A 22823-nucleotide genomic window follows, 5' to 3' on the forward strand; every position below is an offset into this window, starting at 1 on the left:
AAATTTTTTACTGAACTGTACTGTAAAAAGGTCCTGTGGTGTGACAGCAAAAATGCATAAAAACAACTTAATAATACGCAAATAATGTGACTTATCCTCATTGTATGACACTTCTCTTCATATAGTGTTATTTATTTCATATAAATTTATGAATATTATACTTGTTCTTCATGACTTGTCTGACTTTTATGGTTCCAAAAAACCTACAGTAAGTGCATGTCATGGGCTTCACAGAGGTTGTTTCTTCACATATTTTTTGCATAGCTATTATTGATTAAATTACCCATTGATTTGTATTTTATTAGCACCTACCCCAACCCTAAACCCACAGTAATGTAAAAACAAGTATTGTTGTATTAATATAAATGGTTATTGTTAACTTCCAGCCTCAGATGTATAGCTTCTGGACTTCAATTGTGTGAATGGGGTCCTTCAATTAATTATTAAATCTACAATAAATAGTTTTTAGTAGAATTGCCCAATTTAAAATGAACATACACACACACACACACACACACACATATATATATATATATATATATATATATATATATATATATATATATATATATATATATATATATATATACTGTTATGAGTAAATGTATGAAGTTCTTATGTTTTTAGGAACATATGGATGAGAAAAGTCACTTGTAAAATTAGGCCTGAGTTTTTTAATGACAGTCTTACGATGTTATGCATTTTTATATGGTACACTTATGAAATTCGGCTCAAAATGCAAAAAATACTGATGATAACACAGCACGTTTTAACCATTTACTGCTTTTTAAATGATGACTACTAATTATGTTCATTTTTGTTATTGCGTGACAGCAAAAATGCAACGTCATATCAACAATAACACGTAATACAGTCAACATATTGCTGTTAAATGCAGAGATGCAGGTTATTTCTCTTAGAGAAGCTGTCACAAAGACAAATGAGCTGACTTGGCTTTAGGCAGATGTGTGCTGCAAATGAGAAGAACATGCCTTCTGGAAGAGATTTTCAAGACAAGTGCACTGCCAAGCATCAAAACATTACGCTTATCACTGCACTAATGTAGAAAAGCCACAGCCAAGTTAAACATCCAAAGCACTTAAACGGATGACATTTATAAACAGTGAGATTCAACTGTATTCATGTTTTTTATGCTCATTTGCTTCACCTGTACAATCTGTCACTGTCTGTGGCTTGGGTTACACTCGAAAGGACCGCAAGTAATGTAAAGTGCTAGACTTTGTAATATCATTGGTTATAAAACATTATATAAAGTTATTGTTTGTTAAATCAAAGTACTTAAACTAACTGAACTTATGAAATAGTTTCACAGGAAATATAGTTTATGTCTGCCCACGCACACTTGCCCTTTATATTCACAAAACTGCCTGTTGGTGGGAAGAAAATGATATTGTAGCATAATAAAACGCAATAAAACTGATTTTATTATAGCAGGAATGAAACAAATAAGACTTTAAATACATATTATTGGAAATACTGTGGAAAAATTCGCGCGTGTTGGATGCCCACGGCGGGAGAACTGCGTTCGGCTGCTTTAATCTTTCTATTTAAAATTTCAAATCTCAACGGACTATTCCTCTAGGGAAAAAAAAAACTTTTCGTCGCGTACTTAGGATGTTTACACACCAAAAAAAAAAACGGTGACTTTTATTCTCCAGGGGGCTCTTACCATCATTTTGTCCGTCTTGCGCTTCGGAAATATTGGGCATTAGAGGGGAACCTGGCACAGAATCGCTGTCGACGGAAAAATAGCCACTAGAGGACCTGGAGAAAGTCCGGTTCATCGGTGACCTCGACTGGTTATTCGACATGGATATCCCTCCCCTTAACGGGTCCCCTTCGCCCGGCTGAGGGAAATCAAAGTGCCCGGCGGGCAACACCACTCCGCCACCGGTGCTCTCTCCGCTTCCCTGCGAGGCCGGGCCATTGGCCAGCGTTTGCTCTCTGCAGAACAAACAAAACACTCATTACTGTCTTTTACAAGCGGTTCGAAGAGGAATTGTGTGGGTTGTTGTGAGGGGGGATTGAATTTCCCGTCTGTTTCGTGCGGATTAGCATGCGCTGGGAAACTCAGCTGGCAGCGAGCGCTGCGAGTAGTAACCCGGTGAAGTGCGTCACAAACGAGCTCCTCTTCAACTTCCTATTTCTTCCTTATAGCGAAACTGTCAACATTTTGGGATAAAACTACAACACGCGAATTATAATGCGGCGTGGACTTTGAGCTCGCGCTGTAGCGGAATGTCCACGCGTTCATCTTTGTTTGTTTCGTCGTGCTGGGCTAAAGAGGTTTATTCTGTCGGGCTCTTTAAAATGAAAACACATCCCTGAAGAGTTCTCCGTGGACCAGTAAACTCTGTCAACCAGTCAACTCTGTCAGCCGGCTTGTACAAACCGCGAAAACAAAAAGCAAATATAAGCTGAGAGAATAGGTTAGAGCAAACTCGCAGTCAGTCTATTGTCGTGTCACTTACCGCAATAATTGTTGCGTTTGCGCTTGTCTGGCAGTGTTGTGGACGCGCGTGTTAACGCGCACGCGATTGGACGGCGATTTCTTTGTTAGTTTATTTTCTGCTTCGATGTCACTTGTCACCGAGTTGCATTGTCAGCACTTTACTGACTGTAATGAATAGCGCAGCTACTGTACGAATTGGGGTTTTCACTCAACAATACCACAATGTGTTTATTTCTTTGCTTAATTTCACTTATCAGCGATCAGAAATGATCAGTGTTTATTTTCATATTTCAGTTTTATTCAACAGTTTATTTTCACCAAGAGCTCGGCGCTAAACAATATCGCGCGCACCAAAACAAAGTTTCCTATTAATAGGAGCGCATCGACGCCTCCAAGTGTTCAGGCAAACAGACAGCAGACAGTAGCGCAAAGTTATGCGAGCACATCTCTCTAACAGTCCGACTGCATGTGATGATCATGAAGAAAAGAAAAACACGCATCCCACGACACGTCCCAAAATGCCATTGTTTCCAACCGGGAACACCGTGAGCCTTATTTCAAGAGTAAAGCGCTAATGGATGGGTATTTTTCTCCCGTGGGTAGGGTATCGCCTGGCGTACATGTACAGAACTTCAACAACAACCGAGAGTTTATTCGCATTTGGCGTGTATTGTTAGTGGATAGCGGCAAAGAAAACAAAGCAAACAGGTGCCTGACGCTTTCCATTGCAAAACACGGTTAAATAATTCACAGTGGTTGAATGTCAACACGTAAAGGCCATCGAGGGGAGTGGACTGCTCTACTACATCTCAACTTTTGTCTTTGTGACATTGTCTGGACGCTACTTAAAGCGACCAAACGCGCATCAGAAGTTTCACTTTTTTCCCGTCGCGCGCAACTTTGCGTTTTGCGCGTTTGCGCTCGATCGTCAACACGGAGAATAACGCAAGCGAAAATTAACTAACGAATTATTCAATAAATATTTTTGGGGGGAGTTTAAATCACGGCGATTACGTTTTAAAACGATAATATTGAAAAGCAGTATTGCTTTATATATGTAAAAAAAAGACAAATAATACAACAAAAGTTGCCGGCATACTGTACTAAACTCCCGTTTGAACTCACCTGGACGTGTCAGACATCCTCCGATCGCGCTAGCGCATCATGTTTTGCGATAAAGACAACAACCAAAGGTGAAATATGCAGAGATTAAACAAAAAGTATGATAAAAGTAGAATCCCAGTGTCCAAAAAATGAACGCCTATAAATCTGGATGAATAGTCTTCCTCAGGATAGCTGTCATATAATAAGTTCCTGTTTGAAAAAGCCGTCCACGGGATTGTTTTGGATGATTTCTTTTGTCTCTTAAGTGCACTTCCTCGCCCAGAGTCAGTCCCGTGCGTCTGCTGCTCACAGAGAGCAAGTTTCTTCTAATCTCTGTTCACTGTAGCGAAGAGCTCTGCAGAAGTGCCCCGCCCATAAGGGGAGGGGCTTGCGATGGTCAACCCCCCACAGAACTTCTTCAAACCACACAACCGAGTCCCGAAATGTACACAAACATTTGAGATTAAACTAGAACAAAAGCACGACAGTTCTTCTTTCACACGGGCTCGTCTGCTTTGCGGTGTATTTCATGTTCAGTCTGGCTGAATAATGTTTGATCACAAGTGTCACAAGTCATCACAAGAGAATCATGGTAGTTTTGAAACGATGTAAAGCTGCGTGCAATACAAGCTGAGTTTACCAAAGCCTCGGCGTGCGTTTTATTCTGTCATTCATTAGATTACCAAACTGTGACAAGATGACAACACGCACCATTTACAACACACAAACACTAGAGAATAACCCCACAGGCTACATCTGATTGAGATTTTTATGTCAGAGAAAACCTGGAAAATTGTGCATCCATTTATTAGCAGAACATTAGGAATCTCCAACATTGAGGTTATTTGACGCATTTTTAAATGGATAGTTTAATAAGTTAACAAAGGGATAGTTAATTTATTTACTTTTTCTAGTCACAAACCTGTTTGAGTTTCTTTTGTTGTTGTTGTTGTTGTTAAACAGTAATAAGTTAATTAGAAAAAATCTAAGCGGTAACCATTGACCTCCATAGTATTTGTTTTTCCCACTATGGAAGTCAATCGATTTCTATCATTCTGCATGATACCTCATGCGGTGTTCGACAGAAAAAAGAAGCTTATAAACGTTTTGAAACACCTAAGAGTGAATAAATGTTCATTTTCAGCTGATTTATCCCTTTAAGATTAAAATTTTGTGCAAAATTAAATCAACATTTATAAAATGTTACCATTAAAAACTCCAACAAAATAATTAAAATTCCAAGCTAAGTGAGCAACATATAAGGAAATGCTTTAGACGACCCAAAAAATTTACACCCAAACTAGAAATTTCGATATAATTGTTTACATGCACAGGCAGAATTATTAGCCCCCCTTTTGATTTTTTTTCTTTTTTTAAATATTTCCCAAATGATGTTTAACAGAGCAAGGAAATTTTTTAAAGTATGTCTGATAATATTTTTTTCTTCTGGAAAAAGTCTTATTTGTTTTATTTCAGCTAGAATAAAAGCAGTTTTTAATTTTTAAAAGCCATTTTAAGGTCAATATTATTAGCCCCTTTAAGCATTTTTTACCTGATCATCGATGGAACAAACCATCGTCTTGAAGAATATCTAGTCAAATATTATTTACTGTCATCATGGCAAAGATAAAATAAATCAGTTATTATGAGTTATTAAAACTATTATGTTTAGAAATGTGATGAAAAAATCTTCTCTCCATTTGGAGGAAAATGTAAACAGGAGGGCGAATAATTCAGGGTTGCTAATAATTCTGACTTCAACTCTATTTGGCTCAAATGGTAAATAAAGATAAAACGATGGCAAATGAAAGTGGCACTACATTACAATGTATATACTACAATGTAAGGTATATTTTATGAACACCTCCTCGTGTACAGTTGGAGTAGAGGCGAATGAGATGCAGAGAAGCTTAAACTTCACTGTTATCAGTTTTCTGTAGAATTTACAGCAACTTACTTGCAGCAGTTCAACAGTAACCTACGGTAAATCTTAGTGTAAATCACAAATACTGCAGCAAAACTACTGTATAGATTTACAGCACCATTTAACTTGCTGTATATGTATTTACAGTACTCTATATTTTTACTGTAAAAATACAGTAACATACTGCATGGCAATCCAACAGTCCATAGTAGTTAAATACTGTGCGATTTACAAAAATCAATAACAGTGTTGGTCAGAGAAAAGCTGCTGTTATCAAACACCGTTTACTTCACTGAGTCAGTTTAAACATGAAGGGATAGATCCAATAGGCCTGTTCGTGAAAGGTTTGTGAAGAAATTTAAAGGGCCATGAAACCCCCTTGTTTCAACAGGGTTTTTTCACACCTCTACTTTGGAAAAAGTCAGGAAAGTGGGCGTGTCCAGCTCTGTTTAGGGGGGAGTGTCGGAGGAACAAAAGAGGGATGATATGGGAGTGTTGATTTGGGCACGCGCTGAGTTTCAGTGTCAAAACACACACACACACACACACACACCGGGGAGAAAGTGACCGTGTTTACTTGGACATCAGTAGTCGAATTATTTGCCAAATTATTAAATGGTGGACTTTAACTGCAGTTTGGCTCTTTCATTCAGGAATTTCATTCAAGCTCCTCGTGACAAACGAGATATTTGATTCGAGGAACTGCTCTCAGCGTGTTTTTTTCTTGCAATTTTTGTTACCAATCTGCAAATAAGAGAAAAAAACCTTCCGCATTTGATGGAAACTTAGATGCACTCGGCAGGTAGCGTTAGAAAGCTGTGTGTGTTATTCCGGTCACAAAATGCGGTGAAAAAATCCTACACGACGGTAGTAGTTTGGTTGTGGTGCTAACATGTTTACACTCGGTGTAATAGTTAGTTCGATACGAACTAACCTTGCCATCTGAATAAAGAAAGACCACTGGGCGCGCACTTACCAAATCTGTAGAGACAGGACAATCAACAGCAACTAGAGCCGCGTCTGTATTAAAAGGAGACGAGCAGCAAATCCGCATCTCACCATTTGCAGATGAGAAAAGTTCTCGGGTAAACAATGTTCCTTAGACACGTACTGTTGCCGCGTGTCACGTGCACTGTAATCCACACGTGAGTCCAGCTGCACTCTCATAGAGAGAAAATAAAAACAAAACCTTCACGGCAGCATATTATGAAAGCGACACAGCAGGCTTGTTTTGCCAACACAACGTGGCGTCTCTCTGCCGTCTAAACACCGTAATATTGTTACTCATGCATTAATGCAGCACACTCGGAGACGTAATACGGTACTCTCAGGTACAGACGTCCAGTCTACATGCTGGAATACACGGTAAGATCTCATGGCCGTGACGCAGCTTTAAAAAAATTGTTTTGCACCGTAAGTATGTATTTGCTCGAAATAACCTAAAAACAACCAATTTTAACTTAAATGTGTGTCCTCATAGTGTTTTAGCAGTGTGGGACACATATACGACTGTCAACGGCTCAAAATATGTGTTTTGGTGTTTCGTGACCCTTTAATGCTCCCTTGTAAAAACTTTTGTGGTAGTTTTGTAGTTTTTGGGTGCTTTCACATCTGTAGTTCCGTTAATTTGATCCGGACCAAGGGCAATAACTGATACATTGTTGCATTTTCTGCCGTCTTTGGGTGGTTTTCACACCACACTGCTGGCTTTGGCCCGAACCAAAATGCAGTCATGTGACCAAATCCACATCACTCATTGGCCAGATGTTGTTAAACATAGTTCCTCAACTACTTATCGATTGGTCAGAATTCATGTGCGGGAAAATGCCAATGAACTCCCGCAAATAAACAAACCGGCAGTCACAAAATGTCTCTTTTGACTATGGAGGGACGACTGCGCTGGCTGATTGTATCCCTGCTTTAGACAAGCTATACATTTCGAGAATAAAGCGCGGCCGCGGCTAAAAAACAATGTTTGAATGCATCGCACGTCATTCCAGGAGGAGGCGTGAATTAATTTAACTAAACTGCGACATGGTCATCTTGCGGAAATATTACCAACGATCCAGCAGGTAACATTCAAGAAATATTTTTCCTCCATTTCCAATAATGCACAGCGCATCGGCCTACGGCAGCTGGATTAGTCCAAAAGGACTTTTTGCGGTTGGACCCGTTTTAGTTCAGATCATATTCTCACCACAAACGAAACGCTCCAGGGTTTGTTTGAAAGCGTACCGAGACCACCTCTTCATGCAGATACACTTCTTTGGTCCGCTTTTGGTGCGCACTCGAATACGATTGCTGCATTCAACTAACTGTAGTGCGATTCAACCGAATTAAATAAGGCAGGTGTGAAAGCACCCCTTTAATATACCAAAATACAGTACTGTATTTTGATGCAATTAAAACTGAGGTGTTTGGTATTTTATTTTAAAATGCATTTCAATCTAGTTTTGCCCAACCCTGTGCACCATAACCGTGCATTGAGTGACACTTTTTCCCAAGGAGTGTTGTATTCGGGCTTTATCTTGCTGTAATATAGCTAAAACGCAGATTTTTCATGAAAAACGTGTTAATTAACTCATAATAAGAAGTTAATTAACTTATAAATAACTAGTTTTCTCTTAATTACAAGTTATCTCATCAAGGGAAAGAGTTAATCACTATCGATTAAGTCTGCTTTTATATATATCTTTCTTTCTGCTGTAAAAAAAACCTAATACAAAAAAGAGAGAAGATTAATTTTGGTGATGCAGATTTGTTATTGGGGGGACAAATTAGAGGTTGTGAAAAATGTGCAGCATTGCACTCTATCAGTTAACATTGGTTTTATGTCTCGGCTTATTGTCTGTAAAAAGCGATTACAAAAAGAGGGGAAATTTTGGTCATGCATTTCCCTAATCAGCCACTGGGGGTCAAAAGAGAGGTTGTAAAAAATGTATAGTATTGCACTATCAATTAACACTGGTTTTATGTCTCTATTTCTTTGCTAATAAAAGTTATTTTAAAACAAGGTTAAATGTGGGTCATGCAATTCCCTAATTAGCCACTGGGGGAAGAATTAGAGATTGTAAAAAATGTCTAGCATCAAAATCTATTAATTAACACTGCTTTTACATCTTAAGTCTCCTCAATATAAACCGCTATAACAAAAAAGGGATAATTTTAGACTTGGAAATTCCCATATCAGCCACTAGGGGTAAAGAGAAAAGTTGTAAAAATGTCCCCACTAGACAAAGAAATGTAGACTATCACACTCTATTGGTACGCTCTATTTTTATGTTTCAGTCTCGCTGATTTAAAAAAAAGCTATTATAAAGAAATATTAATTTTGTAAATGCAATTCCTTAATCAGCCACTGGGGGTAAAAAGAGAGGTTGTGAAAAACATCCAGTATCGCACTTTATCAATTAACACTGGTTTTATGTCTTCATTTTTTTTTTTTTTTGCTATAAAAGTTATTTAAAAACAAGGTTAAATGTGGGTCATGCAATTCCCTAATTAGCCACTGGCTGAAAATGAGAGATCATAAAACATGTCTAGCATCAAAATCTATTGATTAACACTGCCTTTACATCTTAGTTTCCCTGAAAACCGCTATTACAAAGATAGGGATAATTTTGAACATGCAATTCCTTTATCAGCCACTAGGGCTAAAGAGAAACGTGAAAATGTCCAATGTCCCCACTAGACCAAGAAATGTAGACTATCACACTCTATTACTACACTTTAGTTTAAAAAAAAAAAAAAGCTATTAAAAAGAAATGATAATTTTGTAAATGCAATTCCTTAATCAGCCACTGGGGGTAAAGAGAGAGGTTGTGAAAATGTCCAGTATCCGCTTGTTAAGTGTGACGTCATGCGAAGCGCCTTCCGGGTCCAAGCACGCTATCGAACTATATGGGGAGACTCATCAAATGGTAATAATAAATGTTTACAGAGAGCTGTGATACTTTTGAAAATCACGATCGCTATATATATAACCATGCCTAATATCCACCAGAAAGTGATTAGTTTTTTATAAATTGTTAAAATTTTGGTGTTTGTGATGCAGCAAGTCCAGAACTGTATAGTGTACACAATGATTTTATTTATAATTCTAGAGTTCTAGATCTGTCGGTTCATTCCACTGTGGTGACCTCTGAAATAGAGACTAAGCCCACCTGATGTCAAAAGTTTCCAAAACAGGTGGATTTTTGGATATGCAATTTAAATGTCCACGATCCCCTTCTGCTGATGGACAACTTTCACATTCTGTCTTCCTGCATGTCAAAACTAAAAATAATATTACTGAAAAATAAAACTAGGAGTAATGGGAGAGGTTGTTGACACAAGTCAAGAGGCTGAATGACACAAGTCCTAACCAAAAAGCTATTGGAAAACACCTTTTCCATTCATTTATTCACTTTCCTTTAGCTTAGTCCCTTTATTTCACAGCGGAATGAACCATCAATTTATTCAGCATATGTTTTACACAGCGGATGCCCTTCCAGCTGCAACCTAGTACTGGGAAACATCCATACACTCTCATTCACACTCACATTCATACACTACGGCCTATTTAGTTTATTCAATTCACCTACTGTATAGCGCATGTGTTAGGACTGTGTCGGAAACCAAAGCACCCGGAAAATGGGGAGAACATGCCAACTCCACACAGAAAGGCCAACTGACCCAGCCAAGGCTTTTTGCTGTGAGGCGACCATGGCGACCCCATTTCAAAAAACGAAGAAAAATTTCACTTTTCTCACGGTCCTTTACTGAGAGTGCGAGACTGAGGTAAAATTGGTTTTATATTCGCACTTTTGTTCATTTTTGAACTGTGAACTTGTGACAGAGTGTCTATATAGCACTTTGAATATTGGGTCTGAAAAAGCATGCAAGTATGACATTAAAACATTAGCGCTATTTCACTGACTGTAAACAATGTTGATAGTCATTGGCTGCTATGATTTCACTATTCAGAATTAGCAAAGAACACTGTTCTGAAGTTTTATAAGGCCTATTGAGATATTTGCTAGCTAACAAAATAAAAGATATTACAGTAAGACCTTATTTTCAGGGTTCAACGCTAAGGATTTTTTCTACTGGACCGATTGGGCCAGTGGTTGAGGTTTTTACTTGCCCTGCCAAAATTTTCACTGGCCCCACTAAAAAAAAGAAAGAAAAGAAAAGGTTAATAGCTATTTCTTAGCCACATATTTTAATTAATGTGGCAAAATAATTTCTATAAATCTAGAATTTAAACATTTAAAAATGTTAATAAATGTATAATGAACAAAATTAGTTTGATTTTATGCAAACGAAAGAGCAGTATGAAAAATGTGCTGGTATTTTAGTGCAATTCTAAATTATTTTTATAAAAATGGCTTGCCAAACCGACAACTCTTTTTTTCTTTTCTTTTTTTTTTCTCCCAGTTTCTTAATTTAGTACCCATGTAATTGTCTGCTTCCAAGACTTTAGAAACTGACGTTTTCTTTTAGCCTCATAGTTAGACGTTGCCATCTTGTCGCTGTAATTGTTGTTACCATGTTACGAGAAAAATTTCATGCTCACCGTTACTGGCCGATAGGGGCCAGTAACAATCCTGTCTACCGTCACGAGCGTCCTTCACGCTGGCCCTGGGCCACCGGGCAGTCCTTATTGTAGAGCCCTGATTTTGATGATGCCCATTGCACGTTTTGTGGACTAAAACTTGCATTGATCTATGCCAATTAGTTCTCATTTGAGTATTAGTAGACCGTCTGCTTCATATCTGCTGATACTGCTCCTTCAACAGACACTTAACTGATTATAAGAAACTTTGCAAGCACATTTCAGCTTACACCAACCTTAACCCCAACCTAACAGTCTACTTATTATAATCTAATAGGAATTAGTTGGCATGTAGATGCAATGTAACTTAAATTAAAAAATGCATTAAAGGGACCATCAAAATAAAGTGATACCGCAATTACTTGTAAAATATCACATGCATGCTATCCTTGTATTAGTATACTTAATAAATATATGATCAATATTGAAAACAAGGGTTTGGATTTATTTGTGTGAAGCTATTTTGGACTGATCTCTCACATTGTAAAACCCAATAAGTTAAGTCAACTCAAACCGTTTGAGGAAACCATTTGCGACAAACCATTGATTAAAAAAAAATCTATATGAGTACTGTAAACTTAATCCATTTAAGTAATGTGGTATTTCATTAACTTTACTTCCACTGAATTAACTTTCAGTCCATTGTGAGTTAACTACACTGATTTCATTTGATAAAGTTGACTGGGGTGCAGAAAAGATGAATGTTGACATTTATTTAAATACTTTTTGCATCGTTTTCTTTTATAACAACTCTAAATCTTGCACACAGTTCATACATTGATGATATTTTTTGCTATAATGGACTAGTTATTTACTCAAGTGTAGATTTTTGGAAAAGTCTCCAATACTTGCTAATTTTTTAAGTTAAATATAGATAAGCTATATATGTTATCTTTAATGGGGATGAAAACTATTTTAAAAGACAGAAATGTCTTTCATTGTGTAACCTTATATCATTCTCCCTCTGTCTTTTATCTTATTTATATATATTTTTACTTTAAAATGTAATATGTATAATGTTACACCATTTTTGTATATTTTGTAAAGTTTCAAAGTTGCTGCAATCTTTAAACAACAATCAATATCAATAAATAATAATGCAATAATAATAATAATAATAATATAATAATAATAATAGAAATAATTATATAACAATAATAATAACAACAACAACAACAATAGATATAATAATACAATAATAATAATAATAATAATAATGATAATAACAATGACAATAATAATAATAAATAACAATACAATAATAACAATAATAATAATAATATAAATAATAATAATAATAATAGAAATAATAAAAAATAAATAAAATAATAATAATAGAAATAATAATACAATAATAATAATAATAATAATAATAAATAACAATACAATAATAATAACAACAATAATAATAATAATATAAATAATAAGAAAATATTAATAGAAATAATAATACAATAATAATCATAAGAAATAATAATACAACAATAATAATAGAAATAATAATACAATAATAATAACAATAGAAATAATACAACAACAACAACAATAATAATTATGACAATAATAATAATAATAATAATAATAATTAACAATACAATAATAACAACAATAATAATAATAGAAATAATAATACAATAATAATAATAGAAATAATACAATAATAATAATAATAGAAATAATAATACAACAATAATCAAAACAACAATACACTAATAATAACAACAGCAATAACAATATTAATAATAGAAATAATAATAATAAAATACCAACAACAATAATAATAATAACAATACAATAATAATAATTATAATAATAACACAATAATAATAATAATAATAATAATAGAAAAAATACTACAATAATAATGATAATCATAATAATAACAATACAATTATAATAGAAATAATAATACAATAATAATATTAAGGAGTCCCTTTTGAACTCACCTTGATTCGTCAGACATCCTCTGACTTCACCAGCTCATGCAGAGATAACAAAAGTTTGATAAAAGTAGAATCCCAGTATCCGAAAAATCAACGCCTATAAATCTGGATGAATAGTCTTCCTCAGGATAGCTGTCATATAATAAGTTCCTGTTTGAAAAAGCCGTCCACGGGATTGTTTTGGATGATTTCTTTTGTCTCTTAAGTGCACTTCCTTGCCCAGAGTCAGTCTTGTGCGTCTGCTGCTCACAGAGAGCAAGTTTCCTCTGATCTCTGTTCACTCGCAAAGACCTCTGAAGAAGTGCCTCCGCCCACAAAGGGAGGGGCTTGCGATGGTCAAACCCACTATGGAGCTTGAATAGTGCCAAAACTGAATATATTATGTTTTTAATTTCTTAACTTGAATAATGAACATCTGACATTTAATATAACTGAATATTGAAGACGGATTTTTATAGATGTATTTTAAAACCAGAAATCCAGATTGTGAAATTCATCGTGAATACTGTCTTTTTACTTGCTAATTATCATATACACTGCTTTTAAAAGTTCAAGACACCCTCAAGTACTTTTTTTGAGATCTTAACAGATGTGTGTGTGTGTTAAGCATCAGTTAAGATAACATTAGCACCTATCAGCTTTAATTGAAATTATAAATTTGAGACCAGGCATGATCAGACTGTCTATGCTAGATGTGGAATTGGACATTCTAGGCTGACACATTTCTATTTACTGAACAACGAAGCACCACCTAAATGTAACTACTGCCAGGCTGCTCTTAACACATATTCTGTTGGAATGTGGAAGTTTTAATACCATTTGACAATTTTTTTTGAGTAATTTGATGGACATTTTTAAAAAGGTACCACCAGGAAGAGTTTTAAATTATCAAAAATTGAACTGAAAAATCATATTCACCTTTGAACATATTTTTCTATTCTATTTATATTTTATATATTTGTTTAAGTAACCTTTTATATGAACATGATTATGTTTATAATATATAGACCATTTTGAGGGATGTAAACAAAAACAATGGTCCCAACGTATTTCCTGTTTTACATTTTTTAACTTCTAGAGCCTCCGAGAATCCAATAAGAGCCACATATTGATGAATAATGTGATGATAGCTGTTTAAACATTATGATTGAATCGCCTCCTGTTACAGTTATGAGTTTGATAACAAGCAGGAAATATTCATCGACCAATGACATCACCACATTGAAAGGGTTTGCAGAACAAATTGTGGATATGTGCATATGGAATTACGAATAACAAATTTAGCAGGGCATTAAATTACTGTTTATTTATTTGCATTTTACCTTTGTATAAAATCATGGGTCTCCTCACGGTTTGTGTCTCCTTTTAGGAGCCAACAGACTCAGAACAACAGTTGTTCGCTCCCCTCTTTCTCCGCTGCTCTGCTGGCCACGCCCACTCAACCAACGAACTTAAATCTCTCCTGGAACGAACTTAAAACTCTTTTACTCCTCACCGAAATTACTTAAAAATTGCCGTGTCCGGAAAACATCATCGGACATTCATAAATGTATTTTGAGCTTTTATTTTATTTATTTTTTATTCCCTTATCTGCCACAGAGACCTCCACATGTGGCTTAATGCTGAATGTTTTGTACTTGGTTTGTTACCTTGTTGTTACCTCTGAGATTTAGTTTTCTTTGTTGAATAATAGTAATAATAAAAAGGTTGTGAAATTCTGAAGTAGGTCAGAGGTCAAATTTGGCGCCTCCTATTGGACATTTTGGTTTCATTTTATTTTAGCCCGTATTGAAAAAAAGTAATATTCTCATATTTATGAAATCATTCAAATAAATATAAAAGTAAGGTAAAATATGGCATTTATAATGCTATTTAAAATAGGCTTTGGGCGAGATGGTGGCTCAGTACGTAGTGCTGTCGCCTCACAGCAAGAAGGTCCCGGCTGGGTCAGATGGCGTTTCAGTTTGCATGTTCTCCCTGTGTGGGTTTCCTCCGGGTGCTCTGCTTTCCCCCACAGTCCAAACACATGCGCTATAGGTGTTTTGAGTAAACTAAATTGGCCGTACTGTATGAGTGTGTGTGTGGATGTGTTTATAGGTGTTCCCCAGTACTGTGTTGGAGACTTGCGGCCGGAAGGGCATCCGCTGTTTAAAACATACAGGCCCGGATAGGCTAATCAGGAGGACCGGGAGAATTCCCGGTGGGCCGGTCCGTTTTTTTTGGCCGCGAGGGCCGGTGTCCCTAGCTGCTTGCACTCTCAGCAGTCGCACTTTTTTTAGTTTTTCATTTATTTGACCATAGCCTCACTCTTTTTATTCATTATTTTGCCGCAGCTCCGCGCTTTTTATTTATTTTCTCGCAGCCCCGTGAGCAAAATGCAGCCTGCAGGTTAATGATGACGTAACTATTATTCGACCCTAAACAGCGGCACCTTAGTGAATGTAAAAATTTGAATAATTAATATTAATGAATATTACACCTGCTCAATGAAAATCAGATGATTCACTACATTAATAAATCGGACATAACTTGATCAGAAATCTAGAAAGGGGAGAAAAAGATTAAGTCGTCAATAGACAAGTGTTTAAAGAGCCCATATTATGGGTTTTTTGAAAATTCCCCACCATGTAGTGTGTAACACAGCTCTAAGTGAAGTGAAGTATCCAGCTAAGGCTTAAATCTGTAAGAGTACAGTGTTTAAAACGGTTGATTCATCTATAAAAGAGTAGACTCATAGTGCTTCAAACGAGTCGCCTTGATACCGAGTCATTAGGTGTTTCGCCATGACGTACGAACGAAACCAAGTTATTCAAGTGCACACGCAAACCCGGGAGATTTCAAACCTGAGGCCCCGCCCTCTGGCGCAGAAACCCAGACACACACACACACAAACATGCCGGTCGATTTAAGTCACACTGCAGATGGATATATTGAGTCTCTACCCAAAGATGAAACCTCAGCATTATAACCAAGCAGTTGTAAACTACTGGAAACTTCTGGAAACTACATGCTACAAAGAATACTTCAACAGCGTTTGTTAAAGGAAGGATCAGTAAAGAGTAACTTACTGATAGACGTCAGGATGGATTTTTCTTCCTCCATTTCTCAAGTGTAAGTACGTGCGATTAAAGTTGCCTTGTTGACTCTAGCTTGCAAATGTATTTAGTTGTGATTTGTTACTTGTAACCGCGTGTACTGTATCAGGTTAACTGGCTATATTCTCTTATCGCGTGCAAAGTCACGTTAAAAACGCGACGCGTGCTGCTTTGTTAACGGAGCTCCGTGGACGGGGAGTAGTGTGTGTGTCTGTGTGTGCGTGTGAGCGCGCTGTCGTCCGGAGGTGTGTGTGTTTGTTTGTGTGTGTGTGTGTGCAGAGCGCGTTGTCGTCTGGAGCAGGGTTAAGTGTGTGTGTGTGTGTGTGTGTGTGTGCAATATGCGTGTGTGTCTGTGAAAAGAGCAGAGTGAGAAGCTAGGAGATCCCTCAACTGTTTTTGGAGTTTTTGCTCAATAAAATAGTCAGTCGTCTGTATTTTCAAGTCCATAGTCTGTATTTACATTGTCCCACTGGCAGCTAAAATCCACGCCTACACTATCGAGCGTGTATGAACTGTGATTACTTTTATATTGCTGATTAGCTGTTTGGCATTTCACTCTCTGACTGAAGGCAGTCGACCAATCGCAACAGACAGTCAGTGGTCCAATCAGCGCAGATTAGCTTCGCGCTAAGGAGGGGTTTGGGAACAAATGAATCACTGGACGATTCATACGGGAGTCGCTGGGATAATTAGGTAAAAATAAATGCAGATTATAAGACCACGAAAGTGTTTTTTGACCTTGCATGCATATTAGACTGTTGTTGGAGACCCTTACAACCAAGATATGACCCTATTTCATGTATAATATGGGCTCTTTAACAATAGTGCCATTGTGGTCCAGTGGTCAGCACGATGCGTTACCACACTGCAGAACCCGAGTTCGATCCTTACCTATCTAATTGAATTTATTTATTTATGTTTTCACTTTTATTGTTGAGACATATAATACTGTTTAGGTTGTTGAATGTTTCAGCTTATAAAGCAGCTGTTTTCTTGAAAACAAAAATACGTGATCGTGTCATTAGAAACTGAATTCGAATTGACCTTATTTTAATATAGTCAGTCGTGAACTGAGGTGGGCCGGTCTAACCGTACGTTCACACCGAAAGCGGCGAGAGCGTCAAAGTAGCCGGAAGTCATTCATTTTAAATGAGAGCCGGCGACGATAAGCGGCGAGGAGCAGCGCGGCACGTCTTCGCCGGTGTGAGCGTCGAGGAGAGTTGAAATGAAGTCAACTTTATGGTAATGAGCTATGACGCGGTTCGGCGGCAAGCAATCAGAATGAAGACGTCCACCGCTTTATAGCAGTTCAGGGAACACAGACCTGTGAACTTTGGTTCCGACCACAGTTGTTCCCAAGGGTTTGATTATTGCGGTCGCCGGATTTCCAATTATTTACAATGTTTTCTTACAGGAACATACATTAAATAAGTTACTGGCGAGTTACTGATGTTCATTAATGTTATATAAATTTATCTTTAAAAAGCGTGAATCTCACGCGATGTGACAGTACAAAACAGTACTGCTGCTTCAGGATATTTCAGACATATGGAAACATATTGGATAAATAGAGCAAAGCCACACCACACGCAACTTGATCTTTCATTGTTGTATGAATTTGATAAGAAGTGCGCAACATTTTCACGCTAGAAACATGTTTTATGCAGGAATGTAACTGATATGCTGCAACGGCTCCTTTAAGTACGAGATCAATGTAGCGAGTTTTGACGCTCTCGCCGCCGGAGCTGAAGGCAGACAGCGTTGTCGCCAGGGCGGCCAGAGCAACCTTGGACGCTCTCGCCGCTTTCGGTGTGAACGTACGGTAAGGCTTGAAACTCCAGGGCTGGAAGGAGTCCCACTCCGGCCCTGAAAACATATGTTGAAATAGTTGGTGGTTCATTCCGTTGTGGTGACTCCTTATAATTAAGACACTGAGCCGAAGGAAAATTAATGACTATTAAATTTGATGTTCTGAATTTTCTTGAAAACTTGTACAAACTAGAAATCTGCGGTGCAGGAATTAAGACAAAAAGATAAAAATCTGCAGTTAGAAACACATCTGTAGAAATCTGCCTTCAAAAATCCATTCAGCTATTCAGGTTAGGAAATTCAAACGCAAAACACTTTTTAACAGCATGTAATAATCAGCTTCATTAAATTACACTTGCCTATAATTCAAATTAGCACCATTCTAATTCAGATTGTTTTGGCATAAATTGAGCTCCATATTAAACCACGCCACGAGTTCTGAAATGTACACAAACATTTGAGACATTTTCAGACGTTAAACTAGAACAAAAGCACGACAGTTCTTCTTTCACACGGGCTCGTTTGCTTTGCGGTGTATTTCATGTTCAGTCTGGCTGAATAATGTTTGATCACAAGTGTCACAAGTCATCACAAGAGAATCATGGTAGTTTTGAAACGATGTAAAGCTGCGTGCAATACAAGCTGGGTTTACCAAAGCCTCGGCGTGCGTTTTATTCTGTCATTCATTAGATTACCAAACTGTGACAAGATGACAACCAAACCATTTACAACACACAAACACTAAAGAGAATAACTCCACAGGCTACATCTGATTAGGGAAACCTGGAAAATCAGGAATGTGCTTCCATTTATTAGCAGAACATTAGGAATCTCCAACATTGAGGTTATTAGCATGCATTTTTTACAGGGATAGTTCATACCAAAACTGACAAATCATTTATTCACTTTCTGTAGTCACAAACCTGTCGTTTATTTCTGTTGAACAAAATAAGTTAATTAGAAAAAACAAAACAGTAAACACTGACTTCCATTGTCTGTTTTTCCCACTATGTAAATCAATGGTTACCGGTTTCCATCATTCTGAGGTGCGTTTCCGAAAACCCTCATTAGCCAACTAAGGTCGCAAGTTGTGTTGTTACAAACATTTGTTGATTTGGCTTTTCCCAAATCCATCGTTTCAACGAGCATTCGCAAACTGTATCGCACGCTTCAAGCTGTAGTTAGAAACTAGTTAGAGTTCCTGGCTGTGTGCTATTCCCACTATCCCCCCTATGCTCTATGAGAACATTCTAACATTTAAACTTGAAATGATTCAAAATAAAGCATTAAGGTCATCTCTCTTAGGTAACATTTGCTTTCAAAGTATTTTTGCAGTTCAGTTTTAGCGGTCTTCATGTTTACAATTGTGTTCCCTTCGCAGTGCACTTTGAAAACATTGATGTCATTTTGAACACAGCCATAGCTCATGGCGAAAGCTATAGGTGACTTATTTAAAAGCAGAATTTATGTCATGTTTCCAAAGCTTGTGAGAACAAAAACACGGCATACGTTAATGCTTTTAATGTATAGTAGGTTATTTATTAAGTATCAGTACTGGTTTTGACATGGGCCTGCTGGTTAGCACATTTCTGCAGTGGTTTACATGTCAAATTGTAAAAGTAGACTTTTCAAAAAATAAATAAATAAACAATATCCTATAATAATAATCATCATCATCATCATCAATAATATTATTATTAAAGTATGAATTTTTTATTTCCTAATTAATAATAAATATTAAATTTCATTTCTTAATAAATCGCCTAATTAATTTAGCATTTATATATTTATTTATTTATATAATTTATATATATTATAATACGTGTTTGCTTTATGTTTTAGAACAGAATAATGTTCTCTATAATATTTGTAAAGGAAACACAGGTCCTATATGTGTCGTTTACATATATTTCAATTAATATGGAAAGCGAGTGCATGTTTTTACCAAAACTAATGTTGGATTTTATTTTAAATGCATGTTTGTGTAAAACAATATAATTTGCACAAAGAAATGATGGCGTTCTTCTCTAAAGAAGTAGTTACTTCACCCCATTTAGAGCATCATTATGGACGTTTAATGATATAACTAATTTGGTTCAATCGATAGATATGTGACAGAGAAACTACGGGTTTTGGGAAATGCTCGTCACTACATCGTTCCTAAACTATGCATCGTACTATAACGCCATATTCCCACGGGACGTCAGCGTCAACGCTTTCCATTCACTTTTCATTCACTTTGAATGGGTGATGTCAAGCGTTCTGCATTGTGGATCTGTCGGGACCGCTTCAGAGGCGTTGCTTGTTGCAGAAGTTGGGACTAGCTCAACTTTTCAAGCGCCGACGGTAGCATCAGCCAATCAGAACGCTGTATGCAAATACACCAGATAGACAGTGGCCTATTGCTAACTGAATTTCATTGGCTGATGCTGCTATGAGGATTACTTCAGCCCCAACTTCAGACATGCCTTCAGTCAAGCGTTGACGCTAAAGCCCCATATAAATAGAGCGTAATGGTTCAGCTGCGAGTCATTTCGCTTCATTGTTTGGGAAACTTTCCCAGAGATGGGTTGCGGCTAGAAGGGCATCCGCTGCGTAAAAATGTGCTGGATAAGTTAGTGGTTCATTCCGCTGTGGCGACCCCATATTAATAAAGGGACTAAGCCGACAAGAAAATGAATGAATAAAATGAATAAATGTTTGGGAAACACACCCCTGCATGATATCTTATGTGGTGTTCAACAGAAAAAAAGAAACTCAAAAAGGTTTTAAACCACGTAAGCGTGAATAAATGTTCATTTTCAGCTGATTTATCCCTTTGAGATGACAATAAACCTCTTGTGCAAAAATTAAATCAACATTTATAAAATGTTAACAGATTAAAAAGTAAAACTCTGACGAAATAATGAATAGTTTAAGCTAAACGAACAACATAAACAGAAATGCCCAGGAGACCCAAACAATTTACACCTAGAACCATTGATCTACATGTATTTGGCTCAAATGGTAAATAATTATAAAATAATGGCAATTAAAATTGGCATTACAACTTTCTAATAAAGCAAAATGATATTTGTCCAACATTGTAGTGCGATTACTTTTACTATATGCACAGTATTTTCAAAATATTCACTAACCGTGGGTCACGTGATCACTAATTACAATCAGGCACTTATTAAAACAATATACAGAATTAAAAAAACTACCTGTTGGCACTGCCAACCTGAACAGCTCATTTAGTAGGATGTTGTAGTTCAAATACACCAAGCAGAGCTCCTCTATAAGTGTCAAATGTTTAGTGTGGAGGCACGGTGGCGCAGTGGTTAACACAGCAAGAAAGTCGCTGGTTTGAGTCCCGGCTGGGTCAGTTGGCATTTCTGTGTGGAGTTTGCATGTTCTCCTTGTGTTGGCGTGAGTTTCCTCTGGGTGCTCCAGTTTCCCCCACAGTCCAAAGACATGCGCTAATAGGTGAATTGGATGAACTTAATTGGCCGCAGTGTGTGAATGTGAGAATGTATGGGTGTTTCCCAGTACTGGGGTGCGACTGAAAGGGCATCCGCTACGTAAAACATATGCCGGAATAATTGGCGGTTCATTCCACTGTGGCGACCCCTGATAAATGAGGGACTAAGCCAAAGAAAAATGAATGAATGGCGTTTAGTGTGTTAGAATAGTTTCGAATCAAGTCTGGCTGGTGTAAATCTTGACATGCTTAGGGGTGTCATGATTTCGATTTGTAATCGAAATCGATCGAAATTTATGCTTAACTTCGATTATCGAATCAAAAAATAGAATCGTTGATGCTGCCACGCCCCCATGTCACGTTAGCTTGGCTTGCCAAGCGGGAAAAAAACATGCTTGTTGAAGTGCTTGTTAAACTGCAGACGCAGGAGACCCGTCGACAGAGCTTAAATCCTCTCCTCTTTCAGTCGCCGGTGTTGAAGTATTTTGGATTTCCAGTGAGTTATGTTGACAACGTTCGTGTTGTCGACAAAAAAAACAGTTTGTAAGCTCTGCTATGTACGTATTACGGTTGGTATGATAGACGATGGGCGCATCCCGATCCTCCGCCCCGCACCCGTTGCAAATCCCCTCGCGAAAAATACACACTCAGGCCCTGTTTACACTAATATGTCTTTGTTTTTAAATGGCATTTTAAAACGACAACGATCCACATCCACACTGGCGTGTTGCATTTCTGAGCAGCCCTCCTTCCTCACTACCACTGAAAACGCACATCACGTGACCACACACACTCATTCAAACACAGACACAGACGCACACACATTGTTATGCGCTCGAGACAGCGGGTCAAGGCAGTCAGCGTGTCACAAGTACTCAGTCATTTTAGCGAACACCTCAGATACTGTTGGCTGGTTCCTGTTGGTTGTGCACTTTTTTTTTTACCGACGCCATTATAACGACACAGATCACTGCCTATTCACGAGTCCCGCAGAAAAAGTGATTGACAGGTGGTAATTATGTGTGTATCTTGCCTTTATTCATTTACTGTATGATTTGTTTATGGGTAAAACAAAGACCATGCAAGTCAGGTAGTTTAAACGGTAGGCTACTAATAATTAATTTGTTAATAATTAATTAATTATTCATAATTGAAAATCGAATCGAATCGTGACTTTAGAATCGAAAATGTAATCGAATCGAGGATTTGGAGGATCGTGACACCCTTAGACATGCTCATTTTAAAATTAAGCTAAAATCACTGCAGCATTTTATAAAATAAGAGTATCAGTTTGAAATATAAAAAAGGCAGCTCTAATTATTTAAAAATTAGTCATACACATATATTATGAGCTATCTAAAACCAAATAAAGGTTCCTAATTGGCATCTGAGGAATGTTTTAATTCCACAAAAAAC

General features: G+C 37.1%; 2 protein-coding genes across 4 annotated transcripts in view; both read right to left on the reverse strand.

Annotated features, from left to right (window-relative positions):
* Positions 1-13308, reverse strand: part of bcl2l11 (BCL2 like 11) — a 58930-nt gene extending 45622 nt beyond the window's left edge. Inside the window, exons 1-2 of one of the 3 annotated variants that reach the window (XR_015504901.1) lie at positions 3599-3905; positions 1691-1965 (exon numbers count right to left, since the gene is read on the reverse strand). Coding sequence is in view for 2 of the 3 variants with exons in the window: in XM_087277308.1 (XP_087133434.1) it covers positions 1691-1965; positions 13044-13060 (292 nt within the window). In the remaining variant the exon portion in view is untranslated. 3 annotated transcript variants of the gene reach the window in all.
* acoxl (acyl-CoA oxidase like) overlaps positions 1-22823 on the reverse strand; it is a 354958-nt gene that overhangs the window by 192512 nt on the left and 139623 nt on the right. The gene's annotated exons all lie outside the window — the stretch shown is intronic.

This window comes from Danio rerio, chromosome 13, assembly GCF_052040795.2.
Source record: "Danio rerio strain M-AB ecotype USA chromosome 13, GRCz13ab, whole genome shotgun sequence".
Classification (NCBI taxonomy): domain Eukaryota; kingdom Metazoa; phylum Chordata; class Actinopteri; order Cypriniformes; family Danionidae; genus Danio; species Danio rerio.